Source organism: Macaca nemestrina, chromosome 9 (assembly GCF_043159975.1).
Source record: "Macaca nemestrina isolate mMacNem1 chromosome 9, mMacNem.hap1, whole genome shotgun sequence".
In the NCBI taxonomy this organism is placed as follows: domain Eukaryota; kingdom Metazoa; phylum Chordata; class Mammalia; order Primates; family Cercopithecidae; genus Macaca; species Macaca nemestrina.
Window position 1 is genome coordinate 33,556,326 of NC_092133.1, and position 25,094 is coordinate 33,581,419.

Below are 25,094 nucleotides of genomic sequence, written 5' to 3' on the forward strand. Positions count from 1 at the left end.
ACTAAAAATTCAAAAATTAGCCGGGCGTGGTGGCAGGTGTATGTAATCCCAGCTACTTGGGAGGCTGAGGCAGGAGAATTGCTTGAACCTGGGAGGCGGAGGTTGCAGTGAACTGAGATCATGCCACTGCACCCCAGCCTGGGCGACTCTGTCTCAAAAATAAATAAATAAATAAATAACCCCAACATTTTGTGGCTTAAAATAGCAAACATTTAGTATCTTATAGTTTCTGTGACTTAGGAATTTAGGATTGGCTTAGCTGGGTGATTCTAGCTTAGAGTCTTTCCTGAGACATCTCAAGATACTGATTGGAGCTTCAGTAATCCAAAGGCTTAACTGGCACTGGAGTATCTGCTTCCATGCTCACTTATATGACTGTTGGCCAGAAGCATCAGTTCTTCACCGCGTGGGCGTGGGCCTCTTCATGGGGAAGCTTGAATGTCTTCATGACATGGAAGCTAGCTTCCCCAGAAAGATCTTTTCCCCAGAAAGAGTGAGTGATCTGAGAGAGAGACACAGCAAATGAGCGAGCAAGATGAAAACCGACATATCTTTTATGATCTTTCCTCAGAAGTAAGACTCCATCCTTTTCCACCACATTCTGTTTGTTACGGTGAGTCACTAAGTACAGCCTACATTCAAGGGGAGGAGAGTTAAGTTTTTGAAAAGAGAAGTAGATATATTTTAAAACTTCCACAGGTAGTGTGCTAAGTGCTTTACGGATCATTCTTCCAGTTTATCACAGCAATCTTATATTTAGGTATTATTTTGTAAGTGAGGAAGTTGAAGCATATAGAGTCACATAGCTGGTGGTTGGTAAAGTGTGGATTTGAAATAAATACTTTCTGACTCTAATATATCTGTGCTTAATTTCATTTTGCTTCTCAAACTTGGTTATGTGGCAGAATCACCAGGAAAGCTTAACAATATAAATTATCAGGCCCTGCATGTACATGGAAATTCTGTTTGTTTCTTTTTCTTTTTTTTTTTCTTAAAGAGATGTGGTCTTGCTGTGTTACCCAGGCTTGACTTGAACTCCTGGGCTCAAGTAGTCCTCCCATCTCAGCCTCTGGAGTAGCTGGGACTATAGGCATGTGCCACCACACCTGGCTAATTTTTAATTTTTTGTAGAGATGAGGTCTCAGTGTTACCCATGCTGATCTCAAACTCCTGGCCTCAAGCAATCCTCCCACCTCAGCCTCCCGAATTGTTGGGATTACAGTTGCAACTGCATCCAGCCTAAAACGCCAGATTTGAATCCTTACTTGACTACCTACTGACTGTGTTACTTAGCCAATTTGTGCTTCAATTTTCTCCTGTGTGGTGAAAGTATTAATAAATCTACCTATATTAGGATTATTGTGACAAGTAATTGAGTTAATTAAAATGCTTACTGCTTGGCACTTAGAAATGTAATAGTAGTAATAGTGATGGTATTTTTATGTATGTTTTCTTTTAAAAAATTCTAATTTTTAATTATACAAATCAGAAATTAGAGTATTATAAATAATACCGATCTTTCCCCCTCTGTTCATCCACCTGCAATTAAGTAGCATTTCAAATCCAGTCCCTTTTTATTGGAAATAAATTTTTTATTGTAATGTTTTTCTTTCTTATTAGGTTGAACCATGCCAACGTTGTAAAGGCCTGTGATGTTCCTGAAGAATTGAATATTTTGATTCATGATGTGCCTCTTCTAGCAATGGAATACTGTTCTGGAGGAGATCTCCGAAAGGTAGTGTGGATGTTTTGAGATGAGAGATAGTAAATCACAAACTTTAGCATTATTTGAATCATATTAAATATAATAAACTAGAATAAGAATCGGAAAAACTATGGTCTGCTTCCTGTTTTGTAAATAGTTTTATTGGAACACAGCCACATTCATTTCTTTACACATTGTCTGTGGCTGCTTTCTTATGACTGCAGAATTGAGTAGTTTAACAGAGGCTATGTGACTTGCAAAACCTAAAGTATTTACCATATGGTTCCTTACAGAAAATGTTTGTTGACTCCTGATTTAGAAAATGCATTTTTGTTGTTGCTGTTTGATGGGACTATAGCAGTGGTATTAGATGAAATTTTCAGTGGTTAAGGTGCTTGTAAAAAGTTGTTTTCTGTATTGCAATCTTTCTTTTCTACCTAATTTTAAATGTGCCCATATGACCATTTATATATATATCCCTGAGATTTGTCAGCCTTTTCCAGTTTCAAGTGCTTTTTGCTTCTTTTTACTTTTATGAGCCTTATCATGAAATTTACATGCCGTCAGTATGGATTTGGTAATTGTATTCCCTTGTATTTTATTATGACTTACTTTCTCATTGAATATTCTCTTAGATTATAGTAATTAATGTGTGGTCACTATTACAGCCCAGCAATTTGCAGAACACATTTTTAGATTTCTTTCTTTTTTTAGCTGCTCAACAAACCAGAAAATTGTTGTGGACTTAAAGAAAGCCAGATACTTTCTTTACTAAGTGATATAGGTATGTAATCAGTATTAAAATACCATTGTGATGTAATGCCCCTTTGGTCCATAAAAGATTCTGTACCTTTTTGGGAATTCAGGAGAATTGTTGATACACTGTACAAAGTCTATAGAATTTCAACATCTATAAGAAGTTATCATATAAATCTATTACTGTTGATGCTAAATTAAAACCAGGATATTTTTATATCCTAGGGTGCGGTGGCTCACGCCTGTAATCCCAGCACTTTGGGAGGCTGAGGTGGGCGGATCACGAGGTCAGGAGTCCAAGACCAGCCTGGCCAACATAGTGAAACTCCATCTCTACTAAAAATACAAAATGCCTGTAATCCCAGCACTTTGGGAGGCCGAGGCGGGCAGATCACAAGGTCAGGAGATCGACACCATCCTGGCTAACACAGTGAAACCCCGTCTCTACTAAAAAATCCAAAAAATTAGCTGGGTGTGTTGCGGGCGCCTGTAGTCCCAGCTATTTGGGAGGCTGAGGCAGGAGAATGGCGTGAACCCAGGAGGCAGAGCTTGCAATGAGCCGAGATCACGCCACTGCACTCCAGCCTAGGCGACAGAGCGAGACTCCGTCTCAAAAAAATAAAAATAAAAATAGAAAAATTAGCTGGGCATGATGCCACATGCCTGTAGTCGCAGCTACTCGGGAGGCTGAGGCAGGAGAATTGCTTGAACCCAGGAGGTGGAGGTTGCAGTGAGCCGAGATTGGGCCACTGCACTCCGGCTTGGGCAACAGAGTGAGACTTTTGTCTCACACACACACACACACACACACACACACAAACTAGGATATTTTATTTATTTTTGGCTAGGAGTCCTTTTTTAATCTAATAGGTGTTCCAATAGCTGACAAAAAAATCATGCAAAATGACCTTACTCAATTTCACTCCTCCCACACCATTGACATAGTAATTTTTTTTACAGTGGAATTGCATCTCCTTGAGAGATGGGTCCTCAAATCAACTCTTTTTTGTTTGTTTTGAGACGGAGTCTAGCCCTGTCACCCAGGCTAGAGTGCAGTGGTACGATCTCAGCTCACTGCAAGCTCTGCCTCCCAGGTTCAAGTGATTCTCCTGCCTCAGCCTCCTGAGTAGCTGGGATTACAGGCGCCCGCCACCATGCCTGGCTAATTTTTGTATTTTTAACAGAGACTGGGTTTCACTGTGTTGGCCTGGCTAGTCTCAAACTCCTGACCTCATGATCCGCCCGCCTCGGCCTCCCAAAGTGCTGGGATTGCAAGCGTGAGCCACCGTGCCCGGCCAAGTCAACTCTTGGGGTGAAAAATCTCTGCTTAATCAGAATGACTCCAGAAAAATTCCTAAAATAACCAGTACCTAACCTTTTGGAGGAACCTCAAAAACCAAAAATTTGTTTCCGCGTAGATTTTGGTTTTGCCTCTTTTCCAAGGTCATGAGAGCTAAAGTCCAATTTAAATGGTTGATTTAGGTGGGAGAAGGGGGCTTATTAGAATTACAGGGATTTTCCCAATTGCTTGTTGCATTTCTATTTAATGTTAATTCTAATGAGTTAGATAAACATATAGTATAATTTTGTAGTATTTGCTTAATGTTACGTTTTTCTGTGAAGAAAACCTGAACTACTGTAATATTAGTTGTGTAGTTACGATGATCCATATAAACTTGAGCATCAGAGCAGATTTGTACAAAATGTGAGGTGAATTTTTCTTTTAACTCAATGCTTTCTGTTACTTCAAAGTGTATTTTAAACTTTATTTAGGGTCTGGGATTCGATATTTGCATGAAAACAAAATTATACATCGAGATCTAAAACCTGAAAACATAGTTCTTCAGGACGTTGGTGGAAAGGTAGGTGAAACCTGAAGTAATGTTTCATGCCTATTGAATATAGTCTGTCTGATATAGTTAGTCCTTGAGCTTTGGTGTCTTTGCTGTATGCCCGTAACACTCTTACTTTTTCCATTTCAGACCTTACCACACTGAACTGTAGTTTTGTGTTTAGTTTTTTGTCCCTTCTGCTAAACAGTGGTTCCATTAAAGAAGGAACTGCACCTGTCTTTTTTTTCTTTTTCTTTTTCTTTTTTTTCATACTTAACGCAGCTCCTAGACTTCACCTGTCTTGTTCATGTCTGTTTTTCCAGCATAGTATCTAGCAAAGATACTGGCAGTGAATACATAATATGTTAACACTTACTATTTTATTCTTATGAAGCACATCCAAAACACATACACACACATCCTGGGTTCACTTTAAGAAAAAAAGAAAGTATGTATATTTTTAAAACTTATTTTCCTTCCCCCAATTTAGGTGAGTTATCTGGAGAAGAACCAGAAATTGTGAATTGACTCTTAAAATGTTCATTTAATTAGTAACTTTTAAGCAGTTTTCTTGTTTCCAGCGTCCAAATTTCATTCCAGTAAAGACTTAAAAGCCAAGAGTCTGCGCCTTGGGTTGAGTTGTGTGTGCTGTCTTTTCAGTTAGTGAAGATAGTTGTTGGTCTCGTGGGGGTGTTGGAACCTTCGTGATGCTTCTTCTCTTAGGAGTCTTTCGTGTATGCTTGGCACCAAATATCTCTGCTTTTTTTTTTTTTTTTTTTTTTAATCCAAAGACTTCAGGACATTCTTGAAGTTAGATCTCAGTATTTACTCACATTTAATCCACTCTAAGGGGGTATGATGCTTCTTCAAGTTTGGAAGTCACCCTTGCCTTTACTTTCCAGTTTAATGTATCGAGCTTATTTTGAATATAGCAAAATAAAAATTAATAGCCCACCTGTATTTAATTTTTACCGTGTACCAAGCACTGTATTACCTTCTTTACTTTCATTATTTCATTGGATCCTAATAACAATTCTGTGAGGTAGGGACTGTTAGTCGTCCAATTAGATTACTGAGAGAGGTTAAATAACTTGGTAGATCACACACCTAGTTAAGTGGTGGCACTCAGACTTGAAATATTTTTGTGATATTACAGAGCCTAAGCTCCTCACCACCACCCTCTCTATAGCCTTATAAGGGTATTGTTGTCTTTCCTTTTTAAATTTCTCTACCATTTAATACTTAATCTGTCTTATTATTTTTCAGATAATACATAAAATAATTGATCTGGGATATGCCAAAGATGTTGATCAAGGAAGTCTGTGTACATCTTTTGTGGGAACACTGCAGTATCTGGTGAGGCCTGTATTGTTTCTTTGAATTTAAATGTGTGTAGGATTCTCTTATTTCTGAAGATCATGAATATAGTAGTTCAAAAATAAAGTAGTTTTTCCCATACAGTGTTGGTGTTTAAAACATTTTCTCTTTTGAAGGCCCCAGAGCTCTTTGAGAATAAGCCTTACACAGCCACTGTTGATTATTGGAGCTTTGGGACCATGGTATTTGAATGTATTGCTGGATATAGGCCTTTTTTGCATCATCTGCAGCCATTTACCTGGTAAGAAATGGATGAGAACTTGGGCATGCTTAATGGGAATGGAAATATTTTCATTTGTCTGCTTTTTTTTTTCTTTCTTTGTTTAATTGCCTTTGAAATATACAATTGAATATAATTAAATGGCAAGAAATCTTAGGAGTATTTGTGAGAATCACTTTGTCAGCTGAGGTAGCTTTTGATTTTATAGGCATGAGAAGATTAAGAAGAAGGATCCAAAGTGTATATTTGCATGTGAAGAGATGTCAGGAGAAGTTCGGTTTAGTAGCCATTTACCTCAACCAAATAGCCTTTGTAGGTAAGTATATTTTAGTTAAGGAAGTGTGCCTCAGTTTCTCCAGGGTTGTAAAGGAACAGTAGAGTAGTTTTCTGTTTCAAGTTGCATTATCCAGTAGAACTTTCTGTGATGATGTAGAAACCTTCTATATCTCTGTTCGCCACATGAGGCTATTGACTCCTTGACAGGTAGCTAGTTTGTTTAGGTAACTGAATTTTGAATAAATACTAAATGTAAATAGCCATTTGGGACTGACTAGTGGCTACCATATCGGACAGCACAGATCTAGTGGAAACAAGAACTGCCATTTAACTGATTGACATAGGTCCTAAGAAGGTTCTTAGGATAATGAAGGAAATGGGTTCTTTGCAGAATGGATTTGGACTCATCCGTTGGAGTTGTCAGTAACTAACGTGGAGTTTTGAGTAGTTTTTGATGGAAAAAAGTTTGTTCCCTGTCATTTCATGAATTTGAAAGTAAGTTATGAAATGGTATAGACAAGTGATGTGGGAAAGAAAGTGGACAACCTACAAAATTACCTTTCTAACAGTATAAAGGGAAATTGGAACATAATGATTTGCTTTTCACCCTATTTTGTATGTTTTCTAGTTTAATAGTAGAACCCATGGAAAACTGGCTACAGTTGATGTTGAATTGGGACCCTCAGCAGAGAGGAGGACCTATTGACCTTACTTTGAAGCAGCCAAGATGTTTTGTACTAATGGATCACATTTTGAATTTGAAGGTTAGTCTTAATGGGTCTACTGCATAAGACCAGCATTGAAATTAACAAGTTTATTTGGAAAGTTAGCATAAATATAGTTTAATAATCTTTTCCTGTTGCTTACTTATTTATTTATTTTGAGACAGGGTCTCGCTCTGTCACCTAGGCTGGAGTGCGGTGGCACGTTTTAAGCCCACTGCAACCTTCACCTCCCAGGTTCAAGCAATTCTTTTGCCTCAGCCTCCCAAGTAGCTGGGACTACAGGTGCATGCCACCACACCCAGCTAATTTTTGTATATTTAGTAGAGATAGGGTTTCACCACCTTGTCCAGGCTGGTCTTGAACTCCTGACCTCAGGTGATCCGCCTGCCTTGGCCTTCCAAAGTGGGATTACAGGCGTGAGCCACTGCGTCCAGCGCTGATGCGTATTTGAAAAAAGAAAATTATATTCTTAGAGCTGATTTTTAAAAAAAATTTCTTTAGCAAGCTGTCTCAGTTTGCTTCTCTGTGGTCTTTGTTGATTACTCCTTTGAAGCAACGTTTTAATTTACCTTTTCCCATGTTGTTGCCATTATCCTCATTCATTTATGTCTAGTCATACTGGATTTGATTTGGTAAGGAAGGTTCCTATCTGCCTTTCATGGTTCTGCACTTACTCCCTAACCTATAGTTAATTCAATATGTACTACCTATCTCATCTTCTGAAAATGCTTTTTTATTCTTCTGCCCAAGAAACTAACATAGTTCTTCTTTTTTTTTTTTTTTTTTAACAAGTCAAGTGTAAACTGATCTGCTTGGCTTTTTTAGGGGGCTTTCCCTAACCAAGTTTTGCCTTGTACCTGCCTCTCTTAACCTTTACCTCATACAAGACCAGCTTGTCACTGCTCCTTATACCTCAAACCCATTATCTACCTTTATGCTTTGACAGATGCTATCCTTCTGCCTAGTATGATATCCATTTCTGTGTATCTCCTCACCTACACTGGCATGTCTTCAAGAACTTTTCTTTAAATGGTCTCTGCCACACAATTTGTCATTTAAAGGCTATATTCTCTATTTCTCATCTTCCATTCATGCATCTTCATATAGATTGTTTTCTTCTTCAATGTTGGGATTGTTTTACTACTTTTATTAACAACCACCCACCCTACCCATCCTAACCATGGCAGTCAGTACAGAGCAGGGCATGTATCAGGTTCTTAGTAAATTATTTATTGATATGAATGAGAGCTATAGATAGTTCTGTTGGGCAGTGTACCCAGAAACAACTCTCATAATAGTCTTCACATTTTTATTGATAGTTTATAGTATACAGGTTTCTAAAATTGAAATGAGAAATTATAATCATTTAATGTTGGAGTACATGGCGAGATAGTTCACTTTAGTCTGGAACTCCTGAACTCACGTGATCCTCCTGCCTCAGCCTCCAGAGTAAATGGGACTGCAGGTGTGCGCCAGCTCTCCTGCCTAATTTTTAAATTTTTGGTAGAAATGGGGTCTCGCTGTGTTGTCCAGGCTGGTTTTGAACTCCTGGCCTCAAGTGATCCTCCTACGTTGACTTCCCAAAGTGCTGGGATTACAGATGTGAGCCACCGTGCCCGATCTTGGCATACTTTATTAAATAGAAACTTGAGGCCATGTGGATGTCATTCTTAGCTAACACTGAAAAGATACCTAGCTTCTTCTTGATTTGGTTTCTTTCTACTGTGCCAAAGAATAAATTATCCCTTAGTGCGTTAGGAAAGCAGGGCTTTAGTTCTATGTTGCCTCTGAAACATTTCGGTTGTGAGTGAATCACATCTCTTATTTGTTTCATACTCATCATAGGAATTATAGCATCATTTCTGCTTTGAAGGGCATCTGTGAGCCTCTTGTTATAGGGCATGGGGAAAGATTCCACATTATGGAGTTTGTAGTTTACAGACTTAAATTCAGTTTGCAGCACCACTATTTACCTGTCTGTGAACCTGAGCAAATGTTGTCTGTCTATCTCAAGGACAGTAATATCTTCCTCAAAGAACCAATATTATTATGAGGTTATACAGAATAAGGTATATATAAGCTACTAGTTATAGTAGTTCAAGAAGCTTCAAGGATGCTTGTTAGACATGATAATAGGACTGAATTTTGAAGAATGAGATTTTTTTAGGAAAAGGGTGGGGGTGGGATAGATTTATAGGCAGCAGAGCATCATGAGTAAAAGTACAGAAGTATGAACTACAAAACAGCTTGGTGTTACTGTAGAACATTTTCCTAAAATGTTTATATGTATTGTACAAGAAAGGAATGATGTCTGTTTGATTTTCACTTAAAAAAGGAAGCAACAAAACAGTTACTATTTCCCTTTTGAAAAAACAGCTTAGCAAGTCTGATTGTATGCATATTTTTCAACTGTTTATTATGAAAATCTTTAAATATGTTGAAGAGTTGGAAAAAGTGTACTGAATCTACCACTAAAAATAATGGTGAAACAGCAACATTTAATTATTTTTTTCTTTGCCTCCTCTTTCATGCCCCTAAATGTAACTGTATTCTGAGTCTCTTCTTGGTTCTTTTTCCATTACATTTCCTTTTTTTTATTAGGCAGTTTCTTCAGCTGTATAGCTTTACCTATAAACTGCACATGGATAACTCCTAAAGTTATTTCTCTCCATAGCTTAGACGTTTCCACCAAGGACTTATAACTGTCGTATAACTGTATAACTATCTGGTTGTTCCACTAGCACTTAAGACTTAATTTATTAAAAACTGAACATATTTGTTCTATCCATTAAATTTACTTCTTTTTTTTGTTTGTTTTTGAGATGGAGCCTCACTGTGTCTCACGATCTCAGCTCACTGCAACCTACACCTCCTGGGTTCAAGCAATTCTCCTGCCTCAGCCTCCTGAGTAGCTGGGATTACAGGCGCCCGCCGCCATGTCTGGCTGATTTTTATATTTTTAGTAGAGATGGGGTTTCACCATGTTGGCCAGGCTGGTCTTGACACCCTGACCTCAGGTGATCTTCCCACCTTGGCCTTCCAAAGTGCTGGGATTACAGGCATGAGCCACTGCACCTGGCCCCATTAAATCTACCTCTGTAGATTTCCTACACCTCTTATTTGCACTGTCACCTTTTCAGTTACCCAGATGGGAAACTTTGGCTGTCTTGGCTCTTCCTTTCTCTTCAATCGATATATCCAATTATTTTATAAAGTTATCTTTTGAATATCTTAATAATTTTGAGCTTGCCAGGTTCTCAATTTAGAAAGGCTTGCATAGTTCTCTTTCACTTATTGAATAAAGTTCAGACCCTTTCATTGGTACTCAGAACCTATCTTGGTTTCATATCAATTTATACTTCCGGACTTACCTCTTACTAATACCCTGAGAGAGCATCATTTTAGGTACATTTGAACTGGATTAACTGTATTGTCTGATTATGCCCATCCCTTTCTACTTTTCTGCTTCTGCTCGCCTTGTTTTCTGCCTAAAGGAACTTATTTTTCAGTCCTTTCCCATTTCAGTCTTTCTTTCATTTCAAAGTTTAGCTCAAGTAGTGCCTCCTTTATGAAGTGCCCGCTTCCTACTGCCAAGTGTATGATACTTTACGCTGATTATAACACCTATCACATTTTGCCTGGTACTTTAGTTCTCTTAGTATATCTTAATACCTTCTGTTTGACTATAACTGTTTGGAGGGCAAGGATCATCAGGTACTCAGTTTGTATACCCACTACTACCACCACAACACATTTAATATTATGTACCAACAGTATGTACCTACCAATAGTAGGTACTCATTAAATATTATAGTGAACAAAAAGATAAATTTAGGTTGTATTTCCTCTTTTTTCTTTTGCTCCCTTCTGGCCTGGAGCTTTGGTAGTGGGATGCCATGATGACATATCCTAATATCCTGTGTAAAAGTAGATGTCCATTATAGGATTTTTCATCCTAAGTTTCTGCTGTTGCTATAAATGGCAGCTGTCATAGTGTGAAATATGCCTAAACTGGGAAGGCATGGAAAGTCTCAGGTAGTATAATTGTATTATAAATCCATATCAGTTTTGAAGATTTCCCTACTCCCCTTTTAAGCATAAAAGATTTATATTAAAGAGAAGTCTCTTAATAAGAGAAATACTGGCAATCATGTTGTGACATTTGGAATTCACATGAAAAGGATCAACTTCCGGTTATAAAAACAGTTTGGTATTTCTTTTTAAAAATTTTGTTAATACAGGTGCGGTGGCTCATGCCTATAATCCCAGCACTTTGGGAGGCGGAGTCAGGTGGATCACTTGAGGTTAGGAGTTCAAGACTAGCCTGGCCAACATAGTGAAACCCCATCTCTACTAAAAATACAAAAATTAGCCAGGGATGGTGGTGCATGCCTGTAATCCCAGCTACCCGGGAGGCTGAGGCAGGAGAGTTGCTTAAACCCGGGAGGTGGAGGCCGCAGTGAGACGAGATCGCAACACTGCACTCCAGCCTGAGCAACAGAGAGAGACTCTGTGTCAAAAACAAACAAAATTGTTAATATGCTTTTAAGTTTTTTTTGTTTGTTTTGTTTTTTTGAGATAGAGTTTTGTATTGTCACCCAGGCTGGAGTACCATGGTACGATCTCCACTCACTCCAGCCTTCACCTCCCAGACTCAAGTGATTCTCTCGTGCCTCAGCCTCCCACACAGTTGGAATTACAGGTGTGTGCCGTCATGGCCAACTAATTTTTTTGTATTTTTGGTAGAGACAGGGTTTCGCCATGTTGGCCAGGATGGTCTCGAACTCCTGTCCTCAAGTGATCCACCTGTCTTGGCCTCCCAAAGGGCTGGGATTACAGGTGTGAGCCACTGCGCCTGGCCTAATTTTTTAAATTGACAAATAATTGTACATATTCATGGGGTAAATAGTGATGTTTCAATACATATACTGTGTAGTGATTAGATTAGGGTAATTAGCATATCCATCATCTCAAACATCATTTCTTTGTGTTGGGAATATTCAGTATCCCTTTCTTTCTTTTTTCTTTTTCTTTCTTTTTTTTTCTTTTTGAGACGCAGTCTCACTCTGTCACCTGAAGTGCAATGGCGCAATCTCAGCTCACTGTAGCCTTGATCTCCCAGGTTCAGGCAATTCTCCTGCCTCAGCCTTCTGAGTAACTGGGATTATAGGTGTTGTGCCACCAAGCCTAGCTAATTTTTGTATTTTTAGTAGAGACGAGGTTTCACCATATTGGCCAGGCTGGTCTTGAACTCCTGACCTCAAGTGATCCACCTGTTTTGTAATCCCAAAGTGCTGGGATTACAGGCGTGAGCCGCCATGCCCAGTCTCAGTTTAGTATTTCTGTAGCACCACTTATTTGGGCATCTGTGTTAGGATTTGTAAGTGGAAATAATAGTGGGCCTTTAAACTAAAAACTGTACAGCAAAGGAAGCAATTAACAAAACGAAAAAGCAACCCATGGATTGGGAAAAGATACATACATACCATACATCTAATAAGAAATTAATACCCTAAATTTATAAGAAACTCATGCAACTCAATACCAAAAATGTAAATAACCCAATTTAAAAATGTGCAAAGGACCTAAATTAGACACTTCTCAGAAGAAGAAATTCAGATGGCCAACAAACATGAAAAGGTGCTCAACAACTCTTAGCATCAGGGAGATGCAAATCAAAACCACACTAAGATAGCACCCCCCACCTGTTGGGATGGCTATTATGCAAAAGAAAAAAGGTAAGAGTTAGGATGTGGGAAAAAAGAAATCCCTTCTACACTGTTAGTGGGAATGTAAATTATTACAGCTGTCTTGGGAAACAGTATAAAAGTTCCTCAAAATTAAAAATGGGACTACTGGCCAGGTGTAGTGGCTCACACCTGTAATCCCAGCACTTTGGGAGGCTGAGACAGGTGGATCACGTGAGGTCAGGAGTTTGAGACCAGCCTGGGCAACATGCGGAAACCCCGTCTCCACTAAAATTACAAAAATTAGCTGGGCATGGTGGTGCACATCTGTAATCCCAGCTACTCAGTAGGCTGAGGCAGGTTAATTGCTTGAACCCAGGAGGTGGAAGTTGTAGTGAGCTGAGATCATGTCACTGCACACCAGCCTGCGTGACACAGCAAGACTCTGTCTCAAAAAAAAAAAAAAAATAGAACTGTGAGATTTAATAATCTCACTTCTCGGTATCTATCCAAAGGATTTTAAAGCAGGCTTGTGAAGAGATATTTGCACTCCCATGTTCATCGCAGCATTATTCACAATAGTCAAGATATGGAAATAGCCTAAATGTCCTTTGACAGATGAATAGATAGGGAAAAGGTGGCATATATACACAGTGGAATAGTATTCAGCCTTAAGAAAAAGAAGGAAATTCTGCCACTTAGGACAATGTGGATGAACCTGGAGGACATGCTAAGTAAAATAAGCAAGACACAGAAAGAGAAATACTGCATGATCTCACTTACATGTGGAATCTATAATAGTTAAACTTAATAGAAGCAGACAGTAGCATCATAGTTGCCAGGGGCTGCAGGGACGGGAGTGGGGAGGTGTATGTAGAGATGTTCATCAAAAGGTCTAAACATGGCAGCAAAAGAAAAAAGTACAAAAATGACAACTATGAAGAGGTGACAGATATATTAATTAGCTGAAATGTGATAATTTCACAATGTATATCAAAACATCAAGTTGTATATCTCAAATATATAACATTTTTATATGTCAAAAAAATTAAATTGTCACAAAATAAAATATTTAAAAGATAAAGCAATAAATCAGGAGAGGGCTATGACAGATGAAACAAGATAGGCTCTATGTAAATGGTGGTTGAAACTAGGTGAGGCATTCACAGGGTTGGGAGGGGGCTTATTATACTGTTGTCTATAGTTTTGTGTCTTTGAACATCAATTCAAATTTGTGTTTTAAAGGGAAAAAAAGAAATAATAGTGGCCTTGGATTAATGTCCACCTTTGTAGTAAGGATTTTTAGCTGAGAGAATTTTAATCATTTGCATATACTAGTCAATGTAAGGCATGGAGAAATGTAGGCATTAATTTTGTATGGCTTTTCTAAGGACACTGGAAGGAAGAGAATTTAAAATCATGTTCTTTTCAAAAGACTGAAGTCCAACTCTGTTGCTGTCCGCACTTACATGGGCAGAGCCCCACCTGACTCAGCCTCACACTCACTTGGCCTGTATCAGGTTACTTTTACTGGGGCTTTAGGAGAGAGTGATAAAACTGTTCTTGTTTGATTTGGGGCCCTTAGGCAGGTTGCTGCTCTGGGGTTAGGTTGCCTTATAAAAAGGTAACTCACCACGCATAACAATGCTTTTTCCTGTTTAAAGAGAGACCTAGTTCTTCTATCAGATGATTTCTTAAGGCAGCACAAAGTAGCCAGACACAAAAAGAGTTAAGATCCAAGCTCTAGGCCGGGCGCGGTGGCTCAAGCCTGTAATCCCAGCACTTTGGGAGGCCGAGACGGGCGGATCACGAGGTCAGGAGATCGAGACCATCCTGGCTAATATGGTGAAACCCCATCTCTACTAAAAATACAAAAAACTAGCCGGGCGAGGTGGTGGGCGCCTGTAGTCCCAGCTACTCGGGAGGCTGAGGCAGGAGAATGGCGTGAACCCGGGAGGCGGAGCTTGCAGTGAGCTGTGATCCGGCCACTGCACTCCAGCCTGGGCGACAAAGCGAGACTCCGTCTCAAAAAAAAAAAAAAAAAAAAAAAGATCCAAGCTCTACCAGTTATTAGCTGTGTGATCCCTAACAAGTTATTTAACTTAGAACTCTGGTTTCTTTCTCTGTTTAAAATGGAGATTAAAAGATCTAATTATTGGGGATGTTATGTGAAAGTGGTTTACCAGTGGAGTGCGGTGGCTCACGCCTGTAATCCCAGCCACTTTGGGAGGCTGAGGCGGGCGGATCACGAGGTCAGATCGAGACCATCCTGGCTAACACGGTGAAACCCTGTCTCCACTAAAAAATACAAAATATTAGCTGGGTGTGGTGGCGGGCACCTCAGCTACTGGGGAGGCTGAGGCGGGAGAATGGCGGGAACCCAGGAGGTAGAGCTTGCAGTGAGCCGAGATCGCGCCACTGCACTCCAGCCTGGGCGACAGAGCAAGATTCTGTCTCAAAAAAAATAAATAAATAAAATAAATAAAGAAAGTGGTTTACCCCAGTGGTTGTCTTCTGTTAGGCACTTCATGAATTGGAATGTTTCCTTTTAGGTCTATGATAATGTTTTTTTCAAAATAAATAACTGTTCTTTCAAATTGAGATTTTTATTTATTCATTTTGTGCATCCCTATAACTTTGAAATTTTATTGTTGGAACTAACATCTATTGTAGAAAAGGAAATTGTTCAGTTTTCAGAATGTCATTTTATAATTATAAAAGGAGATCTCACTTTGGAGAATGAGTGAACCTTGTTTAATGTAGAAATAATGCCTGTTGTTGATATTCACCTTTTAGTGTCTGGCAGTGAATCTTTTATGTAGCAAATGATCAATAAATTTACCTTTTTTTTTTATTTATACAGATAGTACACATCCTAAATATGACTTCTGCAAAGATAATTTCTTTTCTGTTACCACCTGATGAAAGTCTTCATTCACTACAGTCTCGTATTGAGCGTGAAACTGGAATAAATACTGGTTCTCAAGAACTTCTTTCAGAGACAGGAATTTCTCTGGATCCTCGGAAACCAGCCTCTCAATGTGTTCTAGATGGAGTTGTAAGAAAATTAATTATAATATCCCTAGAGTATATGAAATCTAGAGGGATTGCATGCCCTGCAATTTTTATGCATACTTGGAATTCCTTGGTCTGGGGAGCACATTCTGTTTTGGTTTTGTCCTACTCCCAACTCTTATCATTGCTTTGCAAGGTGAACAGGATAGAAATGAAACATTTGTTGTTTTGAACTTTGCAAGACTTTTTCTTTGGTGCCAGTTTTCTGCTCCTGTACCCAGACCAAACTGAGGGTCAGGCTGCTTACTCTCTCGGCCCAATAACGAGATGCAGATGAACTGGGAGAGGAGGGAGTTTTTATTTCAGTAACCAGTTACAGGTAGAAGGCCTGGAAATTATCGCCAGACCACCTCAAAATTACAAAGTTTTCCCAGAGTTTATATATCCTCTAAGCTATATGTCTATGTGTAAGTTTGCATTCATCTAAAAACATAAATGATTACTTTAATCTGTAACTAAGGTCTGAGTCTTGAAGACATTCCTCTGGAGCCTCAGTAAATTTATTTACTCTAAATGGGTCCAGGTGCTGGGGTGATTGCCCTTATCGTGTCTCCTATTAAATCACAGAGGTTTGAGGAGTTCCTACAGACCTCCAATAAACTTGTTTGTGGAAGCCTGAGGAGTTTCTTCAGACCCCCAATAAAACATTTAATCGTAAATGGGTCCTATTAAGAATTCCTTCATTATTTTGCTTTTAGTCCCAGGAAGGGCCTGGGTGGAACTCTTGGTAGGCTTTGGTTACATTTCAGCCTTTGTGTAAGGGCACTGGCTGTTCCAGTTTTTTTTTTTTTTTTTTTTTTTTTTTTGAGATAGTCTTGCCCTGTTGCCCAGGCTGAAGTGCAATGGCGCAATCTCAGCTCACTGCAACCTCCGCCTCCTGGGTTCAAGTGATTCTCCCTGTCACAGCCTCCCAAGTAGCTGGGATTATAGGCGCCCGACACCATGCCCAGCTAGTTTTTTGTATCTTTGGTAGAGACGGGGTTTCACCACTCCTGACCGACCTTAGGTGATCGACCCACCTCGGCCTCCGTAAGTGCTGGGATTACAGGCGTGAGCCACTGTGCCCGGCTGCTCTTTCAGCTTTTAGTATTTAACTTCACCACTCAGTCAGTGCTGAAACAGTTGTTATGGAGGCCTGTGTTAGTGAGACCTGGCCTGCCACACTCCCACTTATTATTCCTTCTTGGCTTGGTGCAGTGGCACATGCCTGTAATCCCAGGACTTTGGGAACCCAAGGTGAGTGGATTGCTTGAGTTCAGGAGTTCGAGACCTGCCTGAGCAACATGGTGAAGCCCTGTCTGTACAAAAACTACAAAAATTAGCTGGGTTTGATGGTGCACCCCTGTAGTCTTAGCTACTTGGGAGGCTGAGGTGGGAGAATCACTTGAGTCTAGGGAGGTTGAGGCTGCAATGAGCCATGATCACGCCACTGCACTCCAGCCTGGGTGACAGAGCAAGACCCTGTCTCAAACAAAAAAATTTCTTTTCGTATTTGAAGTCCAGTACTCTGAAACTACTGTGAGACCAGCAGTCTCATAGGTCCTGCCAAAGGATGGATGGGTAAAATACGACTGGTCATGACTTTTTTCCCCATTTTTCTTTTTATGACTTTATTGAGGCATATTAATTATCACGTTAGTTCTCATTTAAGGTGTACGATATAGTGATTTTTTTGTTTCTTTTTTATTAACTTGTCACTGACTTGATGCTCAATTGCAGTGATTTTTTTTTAAAGTAAATTTACCAAATTTTGCAGCTATCACCATAAACCAGCTTAAAAACGTTTCCATTAACAGTCCATTAACTGTTAATCTCCATTCTGCCCACCCCAGGCAACCAGGAATCTATTTTTTATCTCCAAAAGTTTACCTTTTCTGAACATTCCATATAAATGAAATTATGTAATATATAGTCTCCTGTCTGACTTTTTTTACTTGCCTTGTATTTTTGAAGTCCATGCATGTTGTAGCATGTATCAGTACTTCATTCCTTTTGATTACTGAATAGTTTTTTCACTGTATATATCTTTTTGCATTTGTTCTTTGGGTTTTGGTGATTGTTTACTTCAGCCCATACAAAAGTTTGGGTCTTTTTCCTCAACAAAAGTATGGACTCTGTTATTTGTAAGAGATATGCTAATACACATTGACTTTGATCATTTGCATTTCAAAGTAGAAAATCTGGTGCATAAGTATTTAGAAAACCTAGGATTTTCAAAGATCCTTGAGCAGGATTTTAATTGTTTGTTTCTTTTTCAGAGAGGCTGTGATAGCTATATGGTTTATTTGTTTGATAAAAGTAAAACTGTGTATGAAGGGCCATTTGCTTCCAGAAGTTTATCTGATTGTGTAAATTATATTGGTAAGTCCAGTCCGTTTAGCGGCTGAGCTTTAAACATGAATTAATTTAACTTTAACTCTCAGTATGATTAGTAGAAATGGACTTTTGATGTTGTGTTCTGTATCTCATACTTGAAATTTCTATATGGAGTTATATGAGAATTCTGAAAAATTGATTTATATAGTTTGGAAGGTGAAAAGGTAGATATTAAATCTCCACCAGATCATTCATTTAAGAGAAGATTTACTTTCTTGAGGATGGGACTCTCACAGGAGAATGAAACTTCACTATTAGTTAAACCTACTTTTTAATTGTCTCTTCATTGTCTAAGCATGTTAAAGTATTTATTTCATTTTTCCTGTGAATACTGCTTGATGTTCAAATGTTTTAATTTATCGTGTGAAAATTATTCTTTTCTTTTGAACAAGTTAAGTGTTTGATCACTGTATGTCTACCCAAATAAAATAAAGCACAAAATTACAAAATCAACAACAAAATTGAGCAGAGGGGCTGAAATATATGTAATCTTACTTTTTAAAAAATCTTTTTATTAGTTTTCTTTTGAAATTTTCTTTTAAATTGAGGCAGTTTACATAGAGTGAAATTTATGTAGCATGAAATTCACAGATATATTTCGATAACTTTTGACAAATTTATATACTTGTGTAATCCACACCACAGTCATGATGTAGATCATTTCCTTCACCTCAGAAAGTTCCCTCATGTCTCTTTTCAGTCAACTCCCCTTGCCCCAAACTTTATTATTACTATTTTACTAATGAACTTTTTTTTTTAAAGAATGGTTTTAGATTTGCCAAAAAATTGGGCAGATAGTACAGAGTTTTCATATAACTCCCCTCACTCGCGCATGTAGTTTTTCCTATTGTTAACATTTTACCTGGGAGGTGGAGGTTGCAGTGAGCCAATGTCACACCACTGCATTTCACCCTGGGCAACAGAGTGAGACCCTTTCTCAAAAAAATAAATAAAAAACATAAAATATTAAAAAATATTAAAAAGTTAAAAAAATCTATTTTACATTAGTATGATGCATTTGTTACATTTAATGAACCCATATATTATTAATTGAAACCCATACTTTATTCGCATTTCCTTCATTTTTACCTAATATCCTTTTTCTATTCTAAGATCTCATCTAGGATACATCATATTTAGTTGTCATATCTCTTTAGCTCCTGTTTGCTGTGACATTTTCTCAGACTTCAAATAGTCCTTGTTTTCGATGACCTTGACAGTTCTAAGGAATACTAGTCAAGTATTTTGTAAGATGTCCCTCTGCTAAAATTTGTCTTTTTTTTTTTTTTGAGACGGAGTTTCGCTCTTGTCGCCTAGGCTGGAGTACAGTGGTGCAATCTTGGCTCACTGCAACCTCCACCTCCCGGGTACAAGCGATTCTCCTATCTCAGCCTCCCGAGTAGCTGGGATTACAGGCACGCACCACCATGCCCAGCTAATTTTTGTATTTTTAGTAGAGACAGGGTTTTGCCATGTTGGCCAGGCTGGTTTCGAACTCCTGACCTCAGGTGATCCGCCTGCCTTGGTCTCCCAAAGTGCTGAGATTACAGGCATGAGGCACCGTGCCTGGCCTTTTTTTTTTTTTTTTTTTTTCATGATTAGACTGGGGCAGTGGGTTTTTGAGAGAAAGGTCACGGAAGTAAGATTGCAGTGAATTGAGTTCATGCCACTACATTCCAGCCAGGGTGACAGAGCGAGACCCTGTCTCAAAAAAAAAAAAAAAAAAAAAGAGGGAGTTATGTTCCCCTCTTTTAGGATAGAGTATCTACATAATTTATTTGGAATTCTTCTGCATAGGAGATTTGTCCTTGCTCTCCCATTTATTAATTTCAGTCATTTATTTATATTAGTATGGATTAATGGATTTTTAAAAATACTTTATATTATAATCCAATACTAGTTTATTCTGTTGCTCAGATTGTTCCAGCTTTGGCCATTTGGAGCTCTTTCAGTGGGCTCCTGTACCTCTTTTACATGCCCCCATCAATGAGTTGTTTTTGTTTTATTTTGTTTAAAAAGTTTGATTTTTTTTTTTTTTTTTTTTTTTTTGGTCTGTTGTAGGAAGCCACAGGTGGAAGTTTGGGTATAAAATAGGAGAAAGGTTAATTGAGAATATTAATAATTATTAAGGGAGGCAAATATTTTTCCATTTATATAGCTTAATTTATTTAAAGTCTGCTTCAGATGATGTGTTTTCTCGTAGGAACACTAGTGTAGCAAGTTTTGCCTAACCTTTCTCTGAAGTTTTCATTAGAAAAAAGTAACAGAGAATATACTTGCTGCCTTACAATATGAATCTGTTTCAATGTTGGAGAATTCCATATGTTAAAATAGAATTTCATTGAACTTAACACATGGTTTTAGAAAAGTAGCATTCCCTTTACCAAAGAATGGGTGAGATAAAAATCACAAATAGATAACTTTTTAAAGTCTGGCATTGAAGAAAGCATATTTTATTAAACTGCCATTTACCCTCTGTGTTTTCTTTTTTTTTCTTTTTTTTGAGGTAGAGTCTCACTCTGTCACCCAGGCTGGAGTACAGTGGTGCGATCTTGGCTCACTGTAACATCCACCTCCTGGGTTCAAGTGATTCTTTTGCCTTAGCCTCCTGAGTAGCTGGGACTGTAGATGTGCATCACTACACCCAGCTAATTTTTGTATTTTTAGTAAAGACAGGGTTTCACTATGTTGGCCAGGCTGGTCTTGAACTCCTGACCTCAAGGGATCCGCCTGCCTTGGCCTCCCAAAGTGCTGGGATTACAGGCGTGAGCCATCACACCTGACTCTTGTGTGTATTCTTAATGCTGGATTGTTGGTCCAGGATATGAAATTTATTATTTAGAGGTAGGAAAGACCCAGAGGAGATGAGACTTGATTTAGAACTTGAAAGAAATAATTTGGATTAGCAGAGAGAAAAAGAGTATTCCAGGTTGCAGAAAAGCAAACAAAAAAGACAGATACAGGAATAATCTCAGGCTCTGTGAGTGTAGTGATTATGTCATTCATTTTTTTTTCCCCCTTGTATCTGGAGCAGGGCTTATGTATTGCAGGTGCTCTGTAAATGTATATTGAACTGAATTAAATGGAAACAAGTGGCTCTTTTAGCATCAGTTTCTAGCATCTATGGGAATCCTGTTTTTGTAGACAGAAAATCACAGAGAACAATAAATCAACTCTAAAATCCTCAAAAGTAACTAACTCCCTTGCCCCTTTTCTCATCTTCTTGTATATAGTACAGGACAGCAAAATACAGCTTCCAATTGTACAGCTGCGTAAAGTGTGGGCTGAAGCAGTGCACTATGTGTCTGGACTAAAAGAAGACTACAGCAGGCTCTTTCAGGGACAAAGGGCAGCAATGTAAGTGGATTCTGTTTATAAGCACAATGCAATGTGCATCATATACTCAAGAATTAATCTTGCTGGTTTTCACTAATCAATATTTCATGCAATAGTAACATACTAGGCCAATTTGAAGTGTAATGTTCTGATTAAACTTGTAGAATTCTCACTAATGGACTGAGACCATTCTATTATAATGACTTGAGGGTAATAATTCCTGTATGGTCCTAGTACAAAAAGATTGTTTATCACAGAATATTATAGGCAGGAAGTCTTTAGAGATCAGATTCTAGAGATCAGTTATTTCTCATAGATTGATAATAGAAACTTAGGCTTTGGCCTTATGGCAGTTTATGTTTTTAAATTATTGTTCAATGTTTCTGAATGCCGAATGCTGATAATATCTTTTTTCTTTTTTTTTTTGCTATGGTTTAGGTTAAGTCTTCTTAGATATAATGCTAACTTAACAAAAATGAAGAACACTTTGATCTCAGCATCACAACAACTGAAAGCTAAATTGGAGTTTTTTCACAAAAGCATTCAGCTTGACTTGGAGAGATACAGCGAGCAGATGACGTATGGGATATGTAAGTGTCTGAGTAATATATTTCAAAGGAATATCTGGTTTCTTGAAGCCATCTGTTGTTTTGCCTTCTTAACTCAGCCAGTTGTTTTACTTACCTTCACATTAGGACAGGAGACAGGACAACTTAGATTACCAGAAACCATGTTTGTTTTGAATGTTACCTCTTTTTAAAAATTTGCTTAGTTGAGCAATTTAGTTTCACAATTGGGCTAAAATTATTTAGCTCCAAAAAAATACAGAAGCAATTTAATAATCTTGAATTTCAAACATAATTTAAAAATAAATACAAAATCTGGACTTCTTGGCCAGTGCTGTGGACTGAATGTTTGTGTCCCCCATGAAATACATATGTTGAAATTCTGACCCTGAAGGTGACGGTGTTGGTAGGTGGAGTCTTTGGGAAGTGACTAGGTCATGAGAGTGGAGCCTTCGTGTTTGGGATTAATGCTCTTACAAAAGAGGCCTGAATGAGATCCCTCACCACTTCTGCATGTGAGGACAGAGCAAGAAGATAGTCATCAGGAACCAGAAAGCAGGCCCTCACCAGATACCAAATCTGCCTTGTTCTTGGACTTCCCAGCCTTCAGAACTATAAGAAATAAATTTCTATTGTTTTTATGGCACTTAGTCTATGGTATTTTTTTATAGTAGCCCAAATGGACTAAGACAACCAGGGGAGTCTTAAACTACTTACCTTTCTGTAAATAATGACACAGATATTCTAAGGCTATGATTTTTTTCAAACCATCTACCGTGGAGTCCTATTTTTTGCATACACGATCTCCAAATTTTCAATATTTGACTCCAAGCTTATCTCCTTCAGATGCACTAAGGAAATGTAAAAAGACAGAGTTAAAATATGAGTAAATTGAAGGAGTCACTACCAGCATTTCTGTTTTCTTTTATAAAACAAATCCTTTTTAGGAAACAAATACTGCTTGTACACTTGTCCTGAGCAAAGTATGTGTATCTCAGAATAAACAATCAATAGTGTCCAGTTGGGTGAATGAATTTACTCTCCAGAACTGGTTTTATTAATAATATTGTTATTTTATCTCTATTTGTATATTATTGACATTCTGGCAAGTGATAAAATATAATTATTTCATTAAAATACCTTAGACTTGTCAAAGGCTTATTATACAATTGTTAAAGAAGAAAGGTAGATCTGTATGTGCTTTATTAAAAGATCACCTGGGTCTTTAGTTGACAGAAAAGTTTTAAATTGTGGGAAAAAATAAAGAGTATACCAGTGGTTTCACTTGCGAGGGAGCAGGGTATGTGTCTATGTAACAAATAATCATAGTAAGGTCCCTTGAGGTGGATGGTAGAAGGGAGGAAGACAGAGTCTTTTCTGTTTATATCCTTTTATAGTATTTAATTTTTAAAAATCACATTCAAGTATTAAATTTCTTTTCTGGCCAGGTGTGGTGACTCACGCCTGTAATCTCAACACTTTGGGAGGCCGAAGCTGGTGGATCCCTTGAGCTCAGGAGTTCAAGACTAACCTGGGCAATGTGGGGTAGAACCCCATCTCTACAAAAAATACAAAAATTAGCCGGGCATGGTGGTGCACACCTCAGCTATTCAGGAGGCTGAGGTGGGAGGATCACTTGAGCCCTGGAGATAGAGGTTGCGGTGAGCCGAGATCATGCCACTGCACTCCAGCCTGGGTGACAGAGTGAGACACTATCTCAAAAAAAAAAAAAAAATTGGTTTTTCCTTTATCCACCTATCTCCACACTGATATACATATTTTTTTTAAGAAAACAGTTGGCCGGGCACAGTGGCTCACGCCTGTAATCCCAGCACTTTGGGAGGCCGAGGCGGGTAGATCACGAGGTCAGGAGATCAAGACCATCCTGGCTAACATGGTGAAACCCCATCTCTACTAAAAAATACAAAAAATTAGCCGGGCATGGTGGTGGGCGCCTGTAGTCCCAGCTACTTGGGAGGCTGAGGCAGGAGAATGGTGTGAACCTGGGAGGCGGAGCTTGCAGTGAGCTGAGATTGCACCACTGCACTCCAGCCTGGGTGACAGTGAGACTCCATCTCCCAAAAAAAAAAAAAAGAAAGAAAGAAAACAGTCATCTGTATTCATTTCCTAAGGGTTCTATAACCTGTGTGGCTTCAGCAATAGAAACTTATTGTCTCACAGCCCTGGAGGCTAAAAGTCCAAAATCGAGGTATTGGCAGGGCCATGTTTTCTCTGAAATCCGCAGAGAAGAATCTTTCCTTGTTTCTCTCTAGCTTCTTATGGTCTTATGGTCTGCCAGCCATCACTGGCATTCCTTGGCTTACAGTTGCAGCACCTTAATCTGTCTCCATTGTCACATAGCATTCTCCCCTGTGTATCTGTATCCTGTGTCTCGTCTCTTCTAAGTACACTGGTCATACTGGATTAAGAGCCCAGACCATTCCTGTATGAGTATTAATTTATCTAATTACTTCTGTAATGACCTTATTTCCAAATAGGTCACATTCTGAGATATTGGGGGTTAGGAATTCCACGTATCTTTTGGGGGGCCACAATTCAACTCATAATACATCTTTGATGTTGATATGGCAAGGAGGCAGGCAGGCCAGTAATTAAAGATATGGCTATTTCTGAGATAACCAATTTAGACTTTTCTTTTAGCTTCAGAAAAAATGCTAAAAGCATGGAAAGAAATGGAAGAAAAGGCCATCCACTATGCTGAGGTAAAATCATTGACCACATTCTGTGTACTTATTAATTCTTGATGTCTCCATTAGAAACTGTCTTTGGTTTTGGTATATAAAGAGCATTTTTCATGTCATTCCCGAAATTCAGACAAAATTCTAGTAGATGCTTTGTATATAAAGAGGGAGGTATCATAGTGATTAAAAACAAGGGCTTTTTGAAAATTACCTAGTGCCTTACTAAGCTTCAGTTTCCTTTATTTATTTATTTATTTTTTGAGACAGGGTCACTGTGTTGCCCAGGTTGGAGTGCAGTGGCATGATCAAAGCTCACTGCAGCCTCAACTTCCCAGGCTCAAGCAAGTCCTCCCATCTTAGCCTCCTGTGTAGCTGGGACAAGAGGTGCACCACCATGCCTGGCTAACTTTTACATTTTATTAGTGACAGGGTCTCACTATATTGCCCAGACTTGCATCAAA

At 38.5% G+C, this 25,094-nt stretch overlaps 1 protein-coding gene across 5 annotated transcripts in view; it reads left to right on the forward strand.

The window, feature by feature from the left end:
- Window positions 1-25,094, forward strand: part of LOC105478402 (component of inhibitor of nuclear factor kappa B kinase complex) — a 43,347-nt gene that overhangs the window by 4,957 nt on the left and 13,296 nt on the right. For all 5 annotated transcript variants that reach the window (XR_985292.3, XR_011607699.1, XM_011735669.2 and 2 more), the window contains exons 3-14: window positions 1,621-1,735; window positions 2,420-2,489; window positions 4,235-4,323; window positions 5,560-5,649; window positions 5,787-5,911; window positions 6,099-6,206; window positions 6,795-6,930; window positions 15,442-15,636; window positions 17,912-18,014; window positions 21,263-21,386; window positions 21,804-21,955; window positions 24,593-24,654. Coding sequence is in view for 3 of the 5 variants with exons in the window: in XM_011735669.2 (XP_011733971.1) it covers window positions 1,621-1,735; window positions 2,420-2,489; window positions 4,235-4,323; window positions 5,560-5,649; window positions 5,787-5,911; window positions 6,099-6,206; window positions 6,795-6,930; window positions 15,442-15,636; window positions 17,912-18,014; window positions 21,263-21,386; window positions 21,804-21,955; window positions 24,593-24,654 (1,369 nt within the window). In the remaining 2 variants the exon portion in view is untranslated. The remainder of the gene's footprint in view (window positions 1-1,620; window positions 1,736-2,419; window positions 2,490-4,234; window positions 4,324-5,559; window positions 5,650-5,786; window positions 5,912-6,098; window positions 6,207-6,794; window positions 6,931-15,441; window positions 15,637-17,911; window positions 18,015-21,262; window positions 21,387-21,803; window positions 21,956-24,592; window positions 24,655-25,094) is intronic.